Below are 19,148 nucleotides of genomic sequence, written 5' to 3'. Positions count from 1 at the left end.
TTGTTATGCACGCTGAGAGGAAATAGGGTTAATGAATGCTGCACTGCAGAATTCTGATACATAATGAATTAGGTTTTAATTGATAACTGCATGTGTTTTGTACTTTTAAAAAAATCCACAAGAGATGACAAATTCAAGTTATAGCTGTAATTTTCAGCGAAGCTTACTGAACTGCCTACATATTAAACAGGAAAGTAACAGATAGTCGTTTCTCCCAAATCCCCAATTTTTCTGTTCCTTTTTAAAAAAAGAAAAAATATAGACCAAAAAAGGAAGTGTAAAGAGCTTCTTTCTGTTTGGATGTATATAATCAGCTCTTCAACAGCCATATTTCCTGGCTCAAATAAAGAGCTAGCTTTCCTCTAGAGCATGGTTCACAACCTTTTTTTTTGCCATCCCCACCTAAGCATCTCTAAAATCCTGATGCCACCCCCTTATTATTCAAAAAGTGAACCCTTATTCACATGGAAGAAGCCTAAAAGGCCATTAACTGTTAATAACTCATTCTCGAATTGCCCCCTTTAAAAATCAAATTGCCCCCGTGTGGGGAGGTGCCCCACATTGGGAACCATGGCTCTAGAGACTGGTTTTTCACTGTGGGCTGTGCATAAATACAGAACTCTTTTGGGTAGTAGTTGGAGACCAAATTATGAATCAAGAACTCCCTGGTTTGAATCTTATGTCACCCATGAACTTAAGCAAGCTACTCTCTCACAGCCTCAGTCCTGGGTTGTATGGATTAAAAATGGACAACTAAGAGTGCTATATAAATATTAAGTAACATATATTATTATGGTAAGATTTTACTATCAGATTTATATGTACCTGCAAGAATCCTATTCACATTGATCATTCCTCTCCCCACAGATAGCCTGTGACCATATGGTCACATGAGCAAGTTTAAGATAAAAGACTGTGTCTGCATTGTTCAGACACAACATCAAAGGCAATATAATGGTAAGTATAATCTAAAAGCAATGAAAGAAAAGGGAAAAAATGAGTTCCTATTCCACCTTTTTATTCTTCACCTATGGTCTGAGCATAAGCCAATAGGTCTTACGTATTTAAAAGCATTTTTATGTCTTCTTCCTTCAGCCCAAAAGACTCCCTGAGTAGCTTTTGTAAGATAAAGAAAAACCAGATAGTCCCTGCCTATAGGCTGATTTTCTAAAAGACATGACACAAAGGAAAAAAGGAGGGGGAGGGAAGATGTTATACCATATTTACAACTTGGTAGAAGATATAGAGATTGTCAGAATTCTAAAGCATGGTATTTTAGAACAATTCCGTAAATCCACAACTTGACAGCTTGTCAGTGAAAACTTTTACCAAGTAAACTACCTCTGACCCATATTTACCCTGATTTGCAAAGAATCTGTCCATTCTTCCTCTGCTGGATGTAATACACAAAATAATAGATATTCCTATGGGCTTACAAAACTTTGGCAATAAGGTATGTTAACATCTGTTGATATACAGTCTTCAAAACCTGGAATGAATAAAGAGTTTTCTAAGCATCATATGTCATTTGTGTTATCTGTGAAAGCAATAAAAATTCAATGAACAGATCAATCAACTCAATATCATGTGCAACAAATAAATCTGAAATGCCTTTTATGTCATTTCAACTTGTCAGCTTTTTACACACCTGATTTTATGCCATCTGCAAAGGGCAAAGTGAAGCTCACTGAGGAAATTATACTTCTTGGCTGTCTGACTTTTGTTAAATAGTTGTATTATGTTCTGTAAACTGAAGATTTACTGACTTGAGGAAGAATATGGTCGTTTACATCCTGACCTTAAACTATACCGACTGATACATAGCTGAGTTTCAGGCATAGGTTGTGTTAGATCTATTAGATCTGCTTTCTCTCTCTGTGTGTGCACAAACCCAAGCTTTGGGAAGTTTCTATAAATTAAAAGCATTGGGGTACTAGTAAATATTATCAACAGCATGGAACTGAAATTGTAAAGATTTATATCTATCTCCAAAAGCAAAAAAAAAAAAAAAAATGATCATTTTAACCCACATTAAGTCAAAAGAATTATATGTCACAAGTTGCTTCCTAGTACCATTTCAGTGCCTAACTAAACATGATGGTCAGACTACTTGTGTGCTAGAATATGGGTCATACTAAATGGGTACACAGCAGTGAGAGTAATTTAAATCAGAGAATTGGTGGGCAGAATGGGGTTACTTAATCTTCCCTTGTTCAAACTAATCCTTCTGAAACCAAGCATGCTTTTCTGCTGGTGAAGCTTATTTTCCAGAATCCCACTAAAACAGGAAAAAAGCAGCAGGAAGTATGCAAATTCTTTCTGAAAATCAGACAACATGAACTGAAGTAAAGCTAAGTTTCATTAGCTTCAAATCAGGTATGGCATCAATAAATATCCAGAGCTAAAAATGGCTTGCCCCAGTCATTCATTGTAACTGGCTCATTCATTGTAACAGGGATTTAACACTAAAGAACTGAAATGATATCTATGGAACCCAGATCAGGATTTTGCCAATACTTTTAAAGTGATAATAGATTGGCCTTTGAAGAACAGGTTCCGGTAGCTAAGAAGTAAAAATATAACCTAGATGCATTTCCTTAAAATAACAATAATGAAGTATTTACCTGGTTGAAAGTTTTGAAGATGAATTCTTTGTATATGGCATCCCTTTCAGTCAGCTCGGACCATCCTGAAGCTTTGAGCTCGTGTAAAACTTGGTTCCTTTCTTCCGTAGTCAACCAGTGAAGCTGTGAAGACTATCAAGGTAGACAAAGGGGGGGAGGGGATGGATTTCAAAACCATGGTTTCCAAGTTCTGCTCCTTTTCAAAAGCTGTCATGTGTTTTTTGCCATACTGGTTTGCATAGTCACAGTGATAATACTGCAGGACATTAACAGAAAATGTATTATATGAGGTCATTATGTTTGTATCAGGCAAACAACCATTTCCATCCACTTACATACAGCACCTAGGTCAGTGATGGCCAAACTTGGCCCTCCAGCTGTTTTGGGACTACAACTCCCAACATCCCTAGCTAACGGGACCAGTGGTCAGAGATGGCGGGAGTTGTAGTCCCAAAACAGCTGGAGGGCCAAGTTTGGCCATCACTGACCTAGGCCAAGGCCACAATTGCTCTGTGCTACCTCCAAGTTTGGACGCAGTATGACTACCAGCTGTTGGGGAACAAGTGAGGAAAGTCCTCTTGCACTCATGTCCTGCTAACAGGTTTCCCATGAGCACCTAGTTGGCCACTGTAAGAACGGGATGCTGGACTATGGCAGCTCCTTTGTCTGCCCATGTGTTGCTTTTAAATTAACATGTATCTTAGGTGGAATCCTAAACACTCTCAACTAGGGAGTAAGTGCCATTGAATATAGTGATATTTGCTTCGAAATAAACATGTACATATGCTATTAGTGTTCTAAAGCTGACATTATGAGAAGCTGTGTGCATGATCCTGTCAAACACTTTTTAAATCCCACTTGTTTGAATGGAATATATAAGCATATGCTTATCTTACTCTAAAAGCAATACAACTCAACAGAGGTGTTTTAAATTATACCGAATTAAGTATGTAGTCAAAAGTGTTTTTGTCTTACAGTACTATTATAATTGTCTCTGAGTGATCTGAAAACTATCCTACATCAAAAGTCCTGAAGTAACCAAAGAATCCTGTGGGTTCAACTATTTTCACTCATTCTGAAATAGCCATCTTTGAAAAGTTAGTAACCATGTACTTCAATGACATATGGCAAAGATGGTTACACATATTGACTTATAGCAGGCATAGGCAAACTCGGCCCTCCAGATGTTTTTTGGGACTACAACTCCCATCATCCCTAGCTAACAGGACCAGTGGTCAGGGATGATGGGAGTTGTAGTCCCAAAACAGCTGGAGGACCGAGTTTGCCTATGCCTGACTTATAGTCAACTAAATTCTGCTCAGAGTACACCCACTGAAATTAATACATTTTAGTCATACCCATTCAAGTCAGTGGGTGTATTCTGAGAATGACCAACACTGAATACAAACCAATGAGCTATTTTTAAATGTTTCGAAAGATGCAAGTGACAGCTGCCCATAGAACTTAATAGATATATGCTACATTTTAATATATCTGGTCTGGGCATTGGTGTGTTCACTCCGCACAAACATCAAAACCACCCAATGAGCATGTTCTGTGCCCACAGAATGCTGAGTGAATGGAAAACTGAGAGGAAATAGAATGGAACAGTGAAGATCTTGAGCAGAAGCATCCCACATTGTTAAACTGGGGATGAAAAATGTTCTGATATCCAAATTCAGAATTTTCTCAGAATATGCATTAATTCTGAGTAGACACAGCTGGGGTTGCACTGTAAGCCTCCAGTTTTATACCCATGTACCTGTAAGTCCCGATAAAGTAAATGAGACTTACTTCTGGGAAGACATGTATGAGATCACACTGTAAACTTCAAAATTCAACCTCATACTCATATATATTTCAACCATGGACAATTTTAAAAAATGAATCCTTTACCTGAGCGGCTACATTTGCGGCTACATGAAAATTTAAGCTTACCCACTAGATGGCACTGTATTATTTCAAGTCTCAATAGTGATTCGTGATAATATAAAGCAAAACAGGCTGTTAAAAATTTCCTTTATTACAAAACATTTTGTAGACACCAAAATAAACGTAAACAAATAAGTACGAAACAAATAAGTACGAAACATTACTTAACATGAAAGAGGGGGGGGGAATCCCTCACAAAACAAATAATCTATAGTTAACGTAATTGTGCAGCAAAAAATAACCCCTCCCTTTAGCTTGATTAAATGATTTCTTGTTAGCAAGAATATGCTTTCACTGGTTCTATAAAAAGAATTATAGATATTCCTCAATTATACATTCAATTATCTTTCCAGCATCGCTCATGCGCACAAGATGAAACAATGAAACTGATTATAGAATGGCCATTGCATTACATTAACTATCAAGATAATAGTATTGTATTTCTCATGTCCTTAAAATATTCAGAGTCCAATATTTATTTATGTATGTGTTTGTTTGTTTATTGCAGTTAGGATTACTTTTGAAGTTTTAGAAATCTCTTACTCAACCTTTAAAAATTAATCAAATTAACTACATATTTTAACCAAATTAACTGCATATTAAATGGTTGGTAGTAATTACAAATTTTGGAAGCCTAATGACCGGTGACAAATTTTATTTCTAGCCTGTTAATAATTACTATTCAAATTTAATGTGAAAGGATTTGTTGATGAGATAGTTATTCTCAAAATATAAATTATCTTTAAGGGGGGAAATGCTTCTTTTTTATTTTGGAATCTTAATTGATATTTAATACAGTTAGGCTACAATCCACTTACATGAAAGTAAGCCCATTTAACTTAATGGGGCTTACATCTATGTAGACATGCATAAGATTGCAGTGATAGTATATTTTTCAAGCTTGTGTTTTGTCTCTGTGTATATTTTTTGTATAAAAATAATAAAAAAATTCTCACTTCCAATTACACAGGGGTTGTTTTTTTTATTAAAAAAACAACCTGAACAATACTTTAATATAATAAGCACATGTGAAGAATATGAGGATAAACAGGGCAAGGGGGTCATGATTTTAAGCCTCAGACAGAGGTTTCAAATGCTTTCATGGAATCTGAACCAAAGGGCACTGTAATCAAATAACTGGTCATCTTTCCATTCTTTTCTGACATCACTCTGATACCTGAATTACTGATATAGGAGGTCTGGTGGATGTAATTAGCTTTCCCAGATTATTTATAATCGATCACTTTTATTTGCTGACCATCTTTAAAGCAGTTATGAGGTAGGATGCAATGACAAGATCACGGGGTCAAGTATGGCTGTTTCAGTTGCTTGTCCAATATTGACAATTCAATGTCCACATACTGTTTGCTTTTGATGTTGCAAAATTCCATGTCCTCCTTCAGCAGTTTTGCACAGGAAAACCACGTCTGGGTAGTTTGTCACACTAGTCTATTTGAAAGTGTCTCCTATGTATTTGTGGAAGCCAGCAGTTAATTTAGATCTCTAACTCGTCTGTGACATAGGTAGGCAGTATTTTTTTCTTTGTACAAAGAAGGAACCTGAGGTACCAGTCTGTCACATGACTCACTAAAGCACACAGGGCACATTTCTGGCAGTCAAGGCTAAATCCCAGGTCTTCAATTTGTACACCTATGTATATTTTACTACAGAGTGTAACCCAAACCAATACTGGGTAGTATCTGAATAAGCTCTACTCAGAGGAGACCCAATGAAATTAATGAACCTAACCTTTTCATGCTCATTATTTTTAAGGGGGACTAACTAATTATCTAGGGACGCGGGTGGCGCTGTGGGTTAAACCACAGAGCCTAGGACTTGCCAATCAGAAGGTCGGCGGTTCGAATCCCCGCGGCGAGGTGAGCTCCCGTTGCTCGGTCCCTGCTCCTGCCAACCTAGCAGTTTGAAAGCACCCCCAAGTGCAAGTAGATAAATAGGTACCACTCCGGCGGGAAGGTAAACGGCGTTTCCATGTGCTGCTCTGGTTCACCAGAAGCAGCTTTGTCATGCTGGCCACATGACCCGGAAGCTGTCTGTGGACAAACGCCGGCTCCCTCGGCCTATAGAGCGAGATGAGTGAGCAACCCCAGAGTCGGTCACGACTGGCCAGATTATATTAACATTTTATTATGTTTTTATATGTGCTTGAAGCTGCCCAAAGTGGCAGGGGAAACCCAGCCAGATGGGCGGAATGTTGTGAGCCACTTTGGGTACAATTTTGTGGATTGTGGTATGGAAAGAAATGGATGGTGATCACAAGTACTTGCTAATAGAAATCTACTTTGATCATAAAGAAAGCTGAGGAGGGATTAAACCACTCGAATGCTCAGGCTTCTTAGGGCTGCATGACTCCCTCATATAAACCCAGAGGTCCATTGCCTACCCCCCAAACTGGCAATATTTAATTGTAGTTGATTTACTCATTCTGAATTTACATTCTCAAAATTAGTTTTCAAGACTCTGTGGTAGATCTACATAGACAAAAATCAGCTGAAACTGGAGAGGCTGATCCCAAACCCACATCTCTCAGGTCCTATTTGTAGGCTGCATGTATCATGAACTACATATTTTTATTAGCTAATAAAATTTTCTGTCTAGTTGTTACATTATGTACTCAGTATATATTTAAGGCATGTTATGCAAAATAACCATACACAAATTTGTGTTTACCAACAATTGCCCCCACATTTTCAAGTGCCACTTGCCAAAAATTATGGCCAGAAACATATTTGGTGTCCCCTCACTGCCATTTAAACAAATGCTGAAGTTTTCAGACTGCTGAATTTTGCACCATGTATAATTGTGCTGAACTCACATCCCCATAAATTACTCAGTCAAGGAGGGAAATTTGTACCAAAGAGAACTGGCAGAAAGAATATGCAATTGATTTCTCTGCTTCTTATGCAAGTACAAGTCAATATTATTCAGACACAAAGCCTTAATTATATGCCTGATTTCATCTATTCTATTCTTCTGTTTCAATTACTACTGCAAATGGTAAGCTCTCTGTATTTTGAGGCACCAGGCATTTCCCTAGAGCAAAATAAATGTTAAAAAGTGCTTCTACAGTCACAGGTGTCTCTGCTCACCCATGAAGCACTCTGGGTGAATTTAAGTCAGTCACTTACTTGGCCTAAGTACCTAAGGCTATAATAATAAAATGGGGAAATATTTTTTCCCATTCTGAGCTCAGTGGAGGAAAGGCGAGATACAAACGAGTTCAGTTTTGAGGAATTCTTACCTTTAAACATAATCTACCATGCATTGTGTAATAGCAATAGGTTCCTAGTGTTTCATATTTCATTATACTGCATTTCTACAGTGTTCAAAGTGTGCCTTATCTTCATCCCTTAATATTATTCAGTACTGATGAGCCTGCAACTAACATACAGGCTCCCTGCCAATTTGAACAAGTTTGCCATTTGTACCTCTGAATTCAAGGCTGTGAGTTTTACCTCTGAGTAAACAAACAGGCACCAGGCCACTAATATGTTGCATTGGTGAAAATTCCCTGCTTCTTCCTACAGAAGGGGTGACTGCAGAGCTGACTGATACATGTATGTTCACTGCTTACTGTGTTTAGCATCCGGTGTTCACAATAATGTGTGGAAAGAACCCGTTACAAAAAAAAAATATTTTCAGTTATATTGGCTATTTTCTAAGCACCTGCATTTATTGTGATTTGTTTCAAGAGTGATGATATGAAGTTGAATCGAGTAACTGTTATTCTATATTTTTCCAGTGTAAAATTATTGGGGGTGGGTGGGTATTGAGCAGGTTCGTTGCACAAGGTCAATGTTACCAATAACAAACTTAGTTGGTCTCTAAGGTGCTACTGGAAGGAATTCCCCCCCCCCAACACGGCTACCTACCTGTAACATGAATTTACAGATAAGAGTATGTGACTGTATCCTACCCAAAAGTAGTGAAAGTCTGGAAGTGCCCCATGCAATGCAGCCTAGTTGTCATTCAGGTGGTTATGGTAAACCTGTGTCTGAGCTGCACGAATTCAGGCAGGAGGTGGACTTGAACTCACTTGGAACATAGAAAAGGAAACGTCAGTGTGTCAAGACTTCTAAGCCTGCTCTTCTCCCTGACCTGCTGCTAGCTTGCGGTGCAAAGAAATGCGTCGCCATCCCCCGAAAACAGGGGCGCATTCCTCCGCGCGAATCCCCCTCCCAAATCTTAAATGGCACGGTCCAGACACTGGGTTTTGCACCTCAGTGAGCATCTGGTAGGAAACGTTACCAAACACAGGAGACCTATTTGAATGCACTTTCTCTCCAAAGGAAGGCTCGTCCTTTCCGAATCCCAAACGGGAGAAGAGCCAAAGTTGGCGCGAGCCTCCCTCGCTGGGTCGGAAAGTGGGGCGCGGGAAAGCCCAAGGAATCACCCTCGATGCTTGCCGGAGGAATCCCAGTATGAATGAATGAATGCAGGGGCGGATATGAACCAAAAGGTCCCCGGGACCCACTTTGCGCGGGAGGGGAGGCCGAGAAGTCGGGGGTGGGGTAAGAAACGAAACCCGACGCCGCCCAAGTGACGCTGCTGCCGGGGTGGGGAGAGTCCCTCCGAGGTCCCCTTCCCTTCTTCGCCGCCCAACCTCTCACCATAGCGGAGCACTCGCTTCTGCCACTGCCTCGTCCTGCCACGGACGTCAGCCCCGCTCGCAGCCACCTCAGGCCGGCCCAGGCGCCGCCTCGCATGGCTCCGGCGTGGCTTGTCCGCCCGCCCACCTGGCACCTCCCCCGGGGAAGCGCATGCGCCGCCCACTCGCGCCCTCCCCCACTCCCCGGCTGAGGGAGAGGCGGGATGGAAGGCAAACCTCTTGCGCGAAAGGCCGTCGCTCTCCCCGCCCACTTTACTTTCATTATGCCCTGCAGCCTTTCTCAACCTGTGCGTCCTCAGATGTTGTTGAACTACAACTCCCATCACCCCTAGCTAGCAAGGTCAGAGCTGAGGGATGACGGGAGTTGTAGTCCAGCATCATCTGGAGACCCCCCAGTTTGAGAATCGCTGCAAGCGCATCTAGCCCCTTGGCCTTCTTCTGCACTGCTGCTACCCCAGCCTGAGTCAGCCTCCGTGGGGGGAGTGGGGGTCGCTTGGAGACCGCCTGACCTGCGCTCTCACAGCAGAACAATTTTTAGAAGAGCAAAGGTGTTGTGGGGAAATCTCCTGCAAAAGGTTTGAGCCTCCTTTGTGAGGCGCAGAAAACAGCCGCCTGACGTTTTCCCACAACAGCTACCACCTTTCTCAGTACCTGGCTCTGTCCCTACTGCCTAGGGCTTCTTGAAAGAAAAACAGACTTTCCTATTGTACTTGCCCATCTGCATTACCCTCAGCAGACAACTCACAAGTTTACCTGACCATAGTGAAGGAAGTCTGCTGCCACTGCATAAGGATTGCAGGGCAATAGCTGCGCCACAAATGCACGGCTAACTCTCCCACCTGCACATTTGAAGGATGCAAAGGATCTAGCAACTTGTACACCCAACTCCCAGCTTGATGAATGTACCTAAACTTCAGCCAATGTGGACAGAAGACAGCGACCACAGCCATCTCCAGAGCTGAATGTAACCTACAGTTGCTTCATTAGATATTTCTTGGTTTCTGGTGCCTTGTGTGATTAAAGCATTTTAGTATTCTACACTGAAAACCATGCCAAGACCACCACTGAAGATGCCCAAAAGGATACTTGGATGTTAATGGATTTATTATGATACAGAAATCTCTAAAATGCAATAGAACTTTGGTGCTGAACTTTGGTACAGAATGTAGAATGCAGCTAGCTTCATTGGATTGGATTGGCTACCCTTAAAAAGTCATACTAATTTATATAACACATCAAAATAAGAACAGTAACATGAACAAGTAGAGATACACCCTTTCAAGGTTATCTAAGTTCACAATAGTGCTTAAATTACATTAACATTGCAAAACATGGAATATGGGGTAAAAAGTATGTTTATTATCATGTATGTGTATTCCTCCCATTCGTGTTTTCTGACCCTTTAGAACGCTGAAACATATATTCCCAGTTCAGCCATAAATAAATGTCAAGTTCATGTATCAGTAGTCAGTGCAACCTTACTAAAAGCTCTGGCATGTTAGCAGCAGCACTGTCATCCAAATACTGTGAGCATAGCACCACATGTGTGACAGCATCAAATTGACAAGAGAGCCAATTCTTACAAATTCCCTACTTAATTTTTTTTAACGTGTGTAGGGAAAACATGGGGGTCAATTGTTGCAGCTCCAAATCTAGCATAGTTAAAATGACCATCTGGGGTGGCTCAGGAAACTTTCTAAAAGCTGCATCTTACACCTATACCTGATCTTTTCCTATTAGAACTGTCTGCATCTGCAACAGTTTTCACAGATGCATAACATCCTTGTTTTTTAAATAGAAAGCAGCAATCCATTTGCATTACTAGAGATCGTCAGATGTCCCCCAAAAGACACCACACAGTTCCTAAAACTTAAGCATATCAGATAGGTATAGATATTTTTGTCATTCCCTCATAACAACTTTATGAACAATTTCCAGCTGTGCATGTTCATATTTGTATCACAAGGAAGTTCTGCTGAGTGATGTATGATTACCAATACAGGGTCCTGCCTAACAAGAAATCACAGAGAGTCGATCCACCATTTAATTTAATGTTGTTTAGCTTGTTCTGAAAACAAAGTTCTCAGTTCACATATCATTCCTGATGTTCCTGATCTTGACCAGGTATTAACCACCGGATGCTCTCTGTCCGGACAGTGGCATACATGATAAAGCTGATGAGGAACAATAAAGAAAATAAGAGAAGCCAGTCGATGCCTCTAGTCAGTGTGCTAGGCAGGGGACCATCCTGATCTTCCTCAGTTACCACCACATCAGACTTTGGCTCTATTCCTGAAAAAAAGTATTCATTATTAGCGTGGTGCAAGATTGAACAGAATCAACATTAAGTATAGATATTTGCACAAAGCACCTACAATTTTAAATTTAGGACTAAGCATTTTAAACTACCAGCTGCTAGAACATCATCAGAGCTCTGTAATTTTTGAATTATAGCCTCCTGGTGCATTAAATAGGTATTTCTAACTGTAACGTAAAATATGACTCACTCAAATTTAAGTATTTTAGTGTCATTTGGAAACAGCTCTAATTCCACCTCTCCCTGAAAATGTACCAGTACAAAAGCTTACAACTCCTATTTTAATAACAGCTTCTTAATTAGCCAACTACAATTTCAGTTGTATGTTCTTCAGCTTCCCAGGGGAAAAGCAACAGAAACTCGACTTGACAAGTTCCCTTTTATGCCCAGATAAAGATCTGTAAACACACCGGTAGAGGGAAAGGTTTATTGCTTTCTCTCGTGAGTCAGTGGTGACCAGAGCTTGCTTATGTAAGTCTATTTCAATCTTCATTTTCTTTATTATTCGCTGCAGCATGTAAGGAAGAAATCAAAGTGGATCCCAACTTACTATCCCATCTTCTGTAGAACACATAAGACATTGAGTTTCCTCCATTGCTAACATAGGTAGGAAGAGATAACTGTTGAAACAGTTACCCTTCTCCTCTTGCATTCTCCCCATGTATCACCTACATTCTCCAGGCGATACCTATTACATTCCCAACTCTTGCTACCACACAAGAGCTGAAGGATTCTTAACCCACCTTACCAAATAGGACAGGATTTGGCTGTAATAGCATACTCAGGTGTTGAGTTGATGGCTACTCAGAGCTACTGAGAAAGAAAAGGGAGAGATTGGAATGCTTGGGGGTGCTCCAATAATTGGAAAAAAGAGTGGAAAATGGGAGAGGGCTGGAGAGAGAGAACGGAACAGAATGTCCCCTGAAACAAGGTATGGCCAGCTTGCTGTAACACCAAACGGAAGCACTCCAGATCACATTTTAATGCAGGTCCCACATGCACATTTTTACTCAGAAGCACCCCTACTGTGCTCAATAGTCCTTAGTCCCAAATCAATGTACCTGTGACATGGAGCCTTATTCTGTATTGCCCCAAAATCTCACACCCTGATTAGGGCTGAAATGTTTCCCAAAACTTTAACTCAATGTCCCTGGAGATCATACAATAAACATCTTAAAACTAGCTGTGGGTGGGAGTTGGAAGAGGGAGAGTACTGTCGGACTTGGGTCCTCCCCTGAAGGCTTTCCACAGGCATCTGGTTGGTCATTGTAAAACAAGGATGTTGGACTAGATGGGCCTTTGGACTTATCCAGCAAGGCATGTGGCTATCAGACTACAAAATCTGTTAAATGTCTTGGTTACATCCTGTTTGGACTACTGTAACAAACGCCATATGGGTCTGCCTTTGAAAAGTGTTCAGAAGCTTCATCTGGCCCAGAATGCTGCAACCAGACTGCTGACTGGTGCTGGTTCCAGGAAGCATGTTACCCCACTGTTAAAACAACTTTACTAGCTACTGGTTTGTTCTCCGTCACAATTCAAAGTGATGGCTATAAAGCCCTATATGGCTTGGGCTCAGGCTACCCGAAATAGCCCTGTATGAACCTGCCTGGGTTCTAAGACCCTTGGGTCAATACCTCCTCTTGGTCCCATCAACATCAGAAGCATGACTGGTGGTAACACGAGAGAGTGTTTTCTGCGATTCCTCCCAAATTATGGAATCTGCTCCTAAGAGAGATTAGATTGGCTTCCTGTTCAGACAAACCTTTGGAAACTAAGGTACAGATGATGCTGATCACTGGGCTGCTGTCAGGACAAATTGTATTTTAATTGTTGGTTTTAAATACACTGAAGTGCATTTTAACTATTGTTGTCAATGAGTTTCTTTTTATTATATATTATATAACTGATGTTTTTAAATGTTGTAAGCTGCCTTGAATCCAAACTTGGGAGGAAGGTGGAATATAAATATATTAAATAAATGAGTAAATAAATCCTACCTGTCTGATTAAAAATGAAAGATTTCAGTGTTTCCAGGGTTCGATCTGTATGGTTAAATCTTGCCATTGGCTTTGCTCCTTGAAAAAGAAGGATGTTGGGAACAGCCACAGTTCCAAACCTGGTTGATAAACTGTAAAGATATAAGATAACAAAGAGTTAGCTTTGCTAAATATGTCTTGCATTTAACCCCATGATAAAATAACTGAGTGTTTTTCAGTACAAAATTGGAACCATAGCTAATTTCAGCAGAAGAAATATATTCATTTGGTCACAACACACTTTAGACTCAAATGGGTGCTCTAGAAAATCAATAGTATTGTTAATCAATTGCCTTCCACATATGGCCAAAGGCAATGTACAAAGTATAATAAAAACAGCTAAAAATAGTTGAAAACAGAAGTTGAGTTTAAAAACAAGACAAAGTAGACAGCCTTAGCAGAGACATATTCATCCAGCTGGGAAACTTTGTGGGAACAAAAATGTCTTCAGTTGTTTCTGCTAAGTGCTGATAATGGGTACGTGGATTAGTGTGAACTGGGCAAAATGTATGCAATTAAAACAACCTAAATTTTGGAAAATAAATTTATAGACAAATTATTATTAAATTAAAATGCACATTTGCTTAACCCTGATTTAAAATACATGAAGATGGTACAGTAGTCCTGAAAGGAGAGGGATATAAAAGTTACCTGCTGTGCTGAGAGGCATCCAATGCCAAGAAATGAAGAGTTGGGAATGCTCGGGGCAAAGAATTAAAATGAGGAGCCAGATTGGCGGAGAAATGGCACCAAGGAGTATAAAACAGGACTAAGGTACAGTCACTGCCATTTGGATTTAAGAACTCCATTAAATCCTGCAAGAGAAGGAGAAAAGTGACTTTTTAAAGGCATAATGGGAAATTATTTAACTTAGTATTGCTCATGTTAATTATCCTGATCTCAACAAGGCAGTAAAGTACTTCTACATGCAAGGTGAACTTGGTCAATTCAGGTTAAAAAAACTTATTACCTGCACAACAGTTTTTAAATTACTTAGGGGGCTTTTAACTTTCATTGCAACCATGAAGTTCAGGAGAAATTTTGACATTCACCTATTTACCACCATCAGCAGAGACACAACCCACAACCTCATCCCAGGCATAGGCCAAATTTGGCCGGCCAGGTTATTTTGGAGGACCCACACCTGCTCACCCATACACCCACCCTACACCCAATGTCATACTGGTAACAGTGGGGCTTCCAAAGGAGCAACCAACAGCTTAAAGCAACCTCCTGGTTATTTCTTTACTGGAGCAAGGCATGTTTCTTTGCTAGAGTAAGGCATGGGCAGATAAGCAATAGGAAAGCACCTTGCTCAAGGAGGAAGAAGCAGTTTCCGTGAAATAGAAATTGCCTCTCCCTCCTAGGACTGCTCTTTGAAGCAGCCCCCATAGTCCCTTTCAATTTCCAAAATCAGAAGTTGAAAGGAGCAGTGTGTGGCAGTTTGCAGAGAGTTCAGTTTGGCTATGCAGAACTGTTCCCACACACAGCTGCCAAATTTGGCTCACCAGAGGGTAGGGAGATAACTATCTGTCCTGCCAGCCAGAAAAAGTGAGGTGGTCTGAAGTGAGATGTAAGGGTAGTAGTATAAGATGCAGCCTTCAGGCTTGAGGGAAACAAATACAGAATATACACAGAATTCATCCTTTTTCTTCCTGAATAATTTTATTCAAGCAAGTTATGCCTTCCACATTTATACAAAGAATTCTGATAATAAGACGACAAATGGAAAAAAACTCTTAAATTAAAATAATTTATATATATATAAATCAATTAGAGTGCTTTCTACTTACTTGTGAAATATTCAAGATTTGTAATGTGAAGTTTGTTATCCCTGTAATGTTTCTTTCCTCACAATTCACTTTTGGGGTTTTCATACCATCTGTGCTATTAGAGTCCTCTCCTGATGAAGGATGCACTGCTTCCAGAACTACAGGTGAATCTATTACTTGCTCTTGTATAGGAGACCCAGGTTGAGATAAAAATGAAACAATACCCTGCGCACTGCATTCACCATCAACGGCTGCATCACAGGTGCCGGTGTCATGCTCCAAGACCTGTCTCTCCTTGGACTCACCTGGAACAACTGACAGAACTACAGGCTCAGCTGCAGGTATGCTGCTACCCATCATAGCATCAGCTATCTCTGCAGTCCTGTATTGTACTGATTCTTTAGGCCCATCGCTGCTTGCAGGTACAGAACTGCTTTTCACAGTGAATGGTACAGCAGTTTCACTTAACTGTTCAGATGGCGAGTCAGTGGTTTCTTCCATTTCAGCTACTGCTACAAAAAATGCAAGAACATATAACATCTTTAGTGCTGAACAATAGGAGTACACCTATCTTTATTCAACGCCACAACGCAGCAGTGGGTGAAACTTACAATCCAATGTGTGAATTGAGGGGGCTCAAAGAAAGCAAACCGTTCAGTGAGGCTCACACACTGCAGCAACCACTGTCACCCTCACCTCACCATAAATACCAGTGTGGCATGAAATATTCAGTACAGTGGTACCTCGGGTTACATACGCTTCAGGTTACATACGCTTCAGGTTACAGACTTTGCTAACCCAGAAATAGTGCTTCAGGTTAAGAACTTTGCTTCAGGATAAGAACAGAAATCGTGCTCTGGCGGCACAGCAGCAGCGGGAGGCCCCATTAGCTAAAGTGGTCTTCAGGTTAAACAGTTTCAGGTTAAGTATGGACCTCCGGAACGAATTAAGTACTTAACCCGAGGTACCACTGTATTGTTGACCAAAGCCCAGTGTCATTTTTTATGAAGTCTTTCTTTGTACTGTAGAAAATAGACCCCATCCAAGATATGTACAGAAAAGAAACATACAACAACAAAAAATAGAATCCTGCCACCCAAGAATACAAGTTCAACTTTGGCTACCACTCTATATATTCAGCAGGGGTGGGCAATTTCAGAATTGTGCGGTCTGCTTCCCCCCACCCCCAAATCCTCTAGGACCCGCAAGCACACTTCAAGCTTATAAAACAAGAGTGCACAACACTAGATCTGTCACTTAGGCATCTGCTCCCGCTTGGTAAAGCAGCGCTTGGTTTGCTGGATCAAACGAAGCTGCACGTAGGCCTGCAAGTTTCCCTAGCGCAAGACTACATTTTACCTTCTGCCCTATCTTGTTTGTTCTCCAGAGAGAGAAACAGAAGAAAGAGGGGTTGCTTCCTACTTCTCCAAAGCATTTAAAAAAGAAGCAGCAGCAAGGGGTGGCGACGCGAGCCTAGCTGGCTCGCCCCCCCCCATCCCTCACAGGTGCACGAAGGAGGCGCGCCGCCTGTCCTCAGCATCTCCGCTCAGCTGCCCCTTCCCCCGGCGGTGCTACCATAGCAACGGAGCCCTCCTTACCTGCAAGAAGACTTACGAGCAGCCAGGCCAGCCAGAGGCCCCGCCCCCGCCCGCGCGAGGACAAGACCACCATCCTCGCAAGGGAGGGGGGAGCTGGGAGAGGGGGGCAAGGAAAAGACCCGGCGGATCAACCGGAAAACAAGGTCCAATCCAACAACAGCCGCTTCCGCTCTCCACTCGTTTCCGTTTCCGGGGCACCACGAAAACAAACAAACTCTATGGAGCTTGAAAAATCCTTTTGTCCGCTGGCGGACCGGATGTCCTGACTGTTTCTCTCCAGGACCCGACTGTGCCTCGCTCGGCGGCAGGTGGCAGTGCAGAATCCCAAGACCTTGCTCTTGTCAGGATTTGCCAGCACTGTATCTGTCTACCCCGTTTTCTAACTGTTGTGCAAGAAGAAATAAAGTGCCTGATATTATTATCGCCGTACTGCAGACTGAGGTGGCTGGGGAAACCCAGCCGGATGGGCGGAGTATAAATATTATTATTATTATTATTATTAGTTCAGTTTATCTGCCACCAACTTACGAGGGTGGGAAGAGAGTTCGACTGAGGCAGAGAGCTCTGTGACAATCCTGGCCTTGGTACTTTTGTCTCCCCAGCACAGATCTAAACTAAGGAGAGCTCAGATAAAAATCGGGATTTTCCTTCCCTGTGGCAATCCCCATAGAGATCCCCGATGCGGCTGCCATTTTTACCGTGGGAGGAGCCTTCGTCATTATCGATTTGCCTGTGGCTGCCACCTTGGGTCGAAACGGAATCCAAACCAGACGAGGGGCCGTCTAAAAGGGACGGCTCGAAACCGGGCGTCTCCCCGATACATGAGGCAGCCTGAAAGGAAAAGGAGGCGTAGAACTGCGCAGCTCTGGCTGCATGGGAAATGCAGCCTGTAGCGGTCGCTATAGGGCTGCTAAATGCATAGGAAGGAAAAAGAACAATACCCACTGCCGACTCCAAGCAATAACAATGAATTTACGATAGTTGGCGCAAATTGAAAGTATTTAAAGCATTAAACCAAAATCGATTCCGCAGCACTCTGCATCCCGAGGCGGCAACATTGTTTACAACCCGCAGAATACTTTGCCCAGCCTCCAGGCGAGTATTCTGCTGCAGAGGCAATTATTTATTTACGGTAATATAGTCCTGCCTTCTACTGATTCTACGGAAGCTGATGTTAGTTTGATCTAGCTTGAACGCCTCCCCCTAATTAAGACACAGCAATAACATCTTCATACAGTTTGGGGCTCTGTAAATGGGTTGCAGTATCAGTGTCGTAGAAGAGCAGAAGTTCCTAAAGTTGGGTTCATTTACAGCAGCAGCAGCAAAACAAGATAGTTTTCCATATGCCTATGATAATTCCAAAGCCTGCATACAAAAATGATTATCATAGAATCATAGAGTTGGAAGTGACGCTGAGGGTCATGCAGGAATCCTGCCCACAGCTGTCCTTGTGTAGGCTCAAACCACCAACCCTCTGTTTAACAGCCAGACACACTAAAGTTAAACCATTGTGCTACCTCAAGTGGTTTGTCTGTGCTCATGTGTGGGCATGCTGCTGCATATTGCTCTGCAGTTGGAGTAGGGAAACTTTGGCCCTCCAGTTGTTACTGAACTAGCATGCATGGCCAATTATCATGTTTGCATGTGCTATCTTCCTGTCTTGCATGTGTGCTTGCTCATGTTTGCATGTGAAGTTCTCATGATTGGATGGGTAGGTAGGAGACAGACAGACAGACAGACAGACAGACAGACAGACAGATAGAATGAAGGGCTGCCATGACCATGCATTGCAGGGGGTTGAACTATATGATCCTTTGGGTTCCTTCCAACTCTACAGTTCTCTGATTCTATTCACTGGTTTGGCTCACTTCAAGTATGTTGTTCTATATCTCATCTCTTTTGATATCTCTGTGTTAACTTAATTTTCAGTCTCAGATAATAAAGGACTGAATTCCAAGGCTATTGTCTCAGCTTTACTTCTTCCTCTCCAGACAGCTAATCAAATGGGACTACAGGACAAACTAGGAACAAACTAAAAACATCAACAATATGAAGATGACCTACCTTGCAGGGGCAATATCTAATTACTGAGATATTGTGCCTCGTGGGAAGTGTTTCATAGATGAAATAAATAATAGCTGCTGTAGGTCCTCCTCCCTTCTGCAGCCCCCCCAAAATTTCCTCTGTAGGGTGGGGTGGGGAAGAAGTCCATTCACATTACATTATATATCACCTATTG

At 41.6% G+C, this 19,148-nt stretch overlaps 2 protein-coding genes across 7 annotated transcripts in view; both read right to left on the bottom strand.

Moving 5' to 3' along the window:
- Window positions 1-9,338, bottom strand: part of PCBD2 (pterin-4 alpha-carbinolamine dehydratase 2) — a 38,558-nt gene extending 29,220 nt beyond the window's left edge. Inside the window, exons 1-2 of the mRNA XM_082211706.1 lie at window positions 9,185-9,338; window positions 2,625-2,756 (exon numbers count right to left, since the gene is read on the bottom strand). Of these exons, the coding sequence (XP_082067832.1) occupies window positions 2,625-2,756; window positions 9,185-9,280 (228 nt within the window). The 5' untranslated portion in view covers window positions 9,281-9,338. The remainder of the gene's footprint in view (window positions 1-2,624; window positions 2,757-9,184) is intronic.
- A 1,875-nt stretch (window positions 9,339-11,213) lies between these two features.
- On the bottom strand, window positions 11,214-17,875 carry TXNDC15 (thioredoxin domain containing 15). Of its 6 annotated transcripts, none has more exons than XM_082211683.1 (6): window positions 17,608-17,875; window positions 17,438-17,518; window positions 15,333-15,820; window positions 14,191-14,354; window positions 13,501-13,631; window positions 11,214-11,475 (listed from the first exon to the last, which is right to left on the bottom strand). In XM_082211683.1, exons 3-6 carry the CDS (start codon window positions 15,810-15,812, stop codon window positions 11,279-11,281), a joined length of 972 nt encoding a protein of 323 aa, XP_082067809.1. In that variant the 5' UTR covers window positions 15,813-15,820; window positions 17,438-17,518; window positions 17,608-17,875; the 3' UTR covers window positions 11,214-11,278. The 6 variants fall into 6 exon arrangements, with proteins under 6 accessions (XP_082067809.1, XP_082067807.1, XP_082067805.1 ...); XM_082211681.1 differs by lacking the exon at window positions 17,438-17,518 and adding an exon at window positions 16,910-17,292 and having other exon boundaries at window positions 17,608-17,733; XM_082211679.1 differs by lacking the exon at window positions 17,438-17,518 and adding an exon at window positions 16,910-17,292 and having other exon boundaries at window positions 15,333-15,823; window positions 17,608-17,731.
- Between the last annotated feature and the right edge of the window lie 1,273 nt (window positions 17,876-19,148).

Source organism: Podarcis vaucheri, assembly GCF_965113315.1.
Source record: "Podarcis vaucheri genome assembly, chromosome: 2".
NCBI lineage: Eukaryota > Metazoa > Chordata > Lepidosauria > Squamata > Lacertidae > Podarcis > Podarcis vaucheri.
Note: the sequence above shows the minus strand (reverse complement) of the source record. Positions and strands in the feature narration are given on the sequence as shown.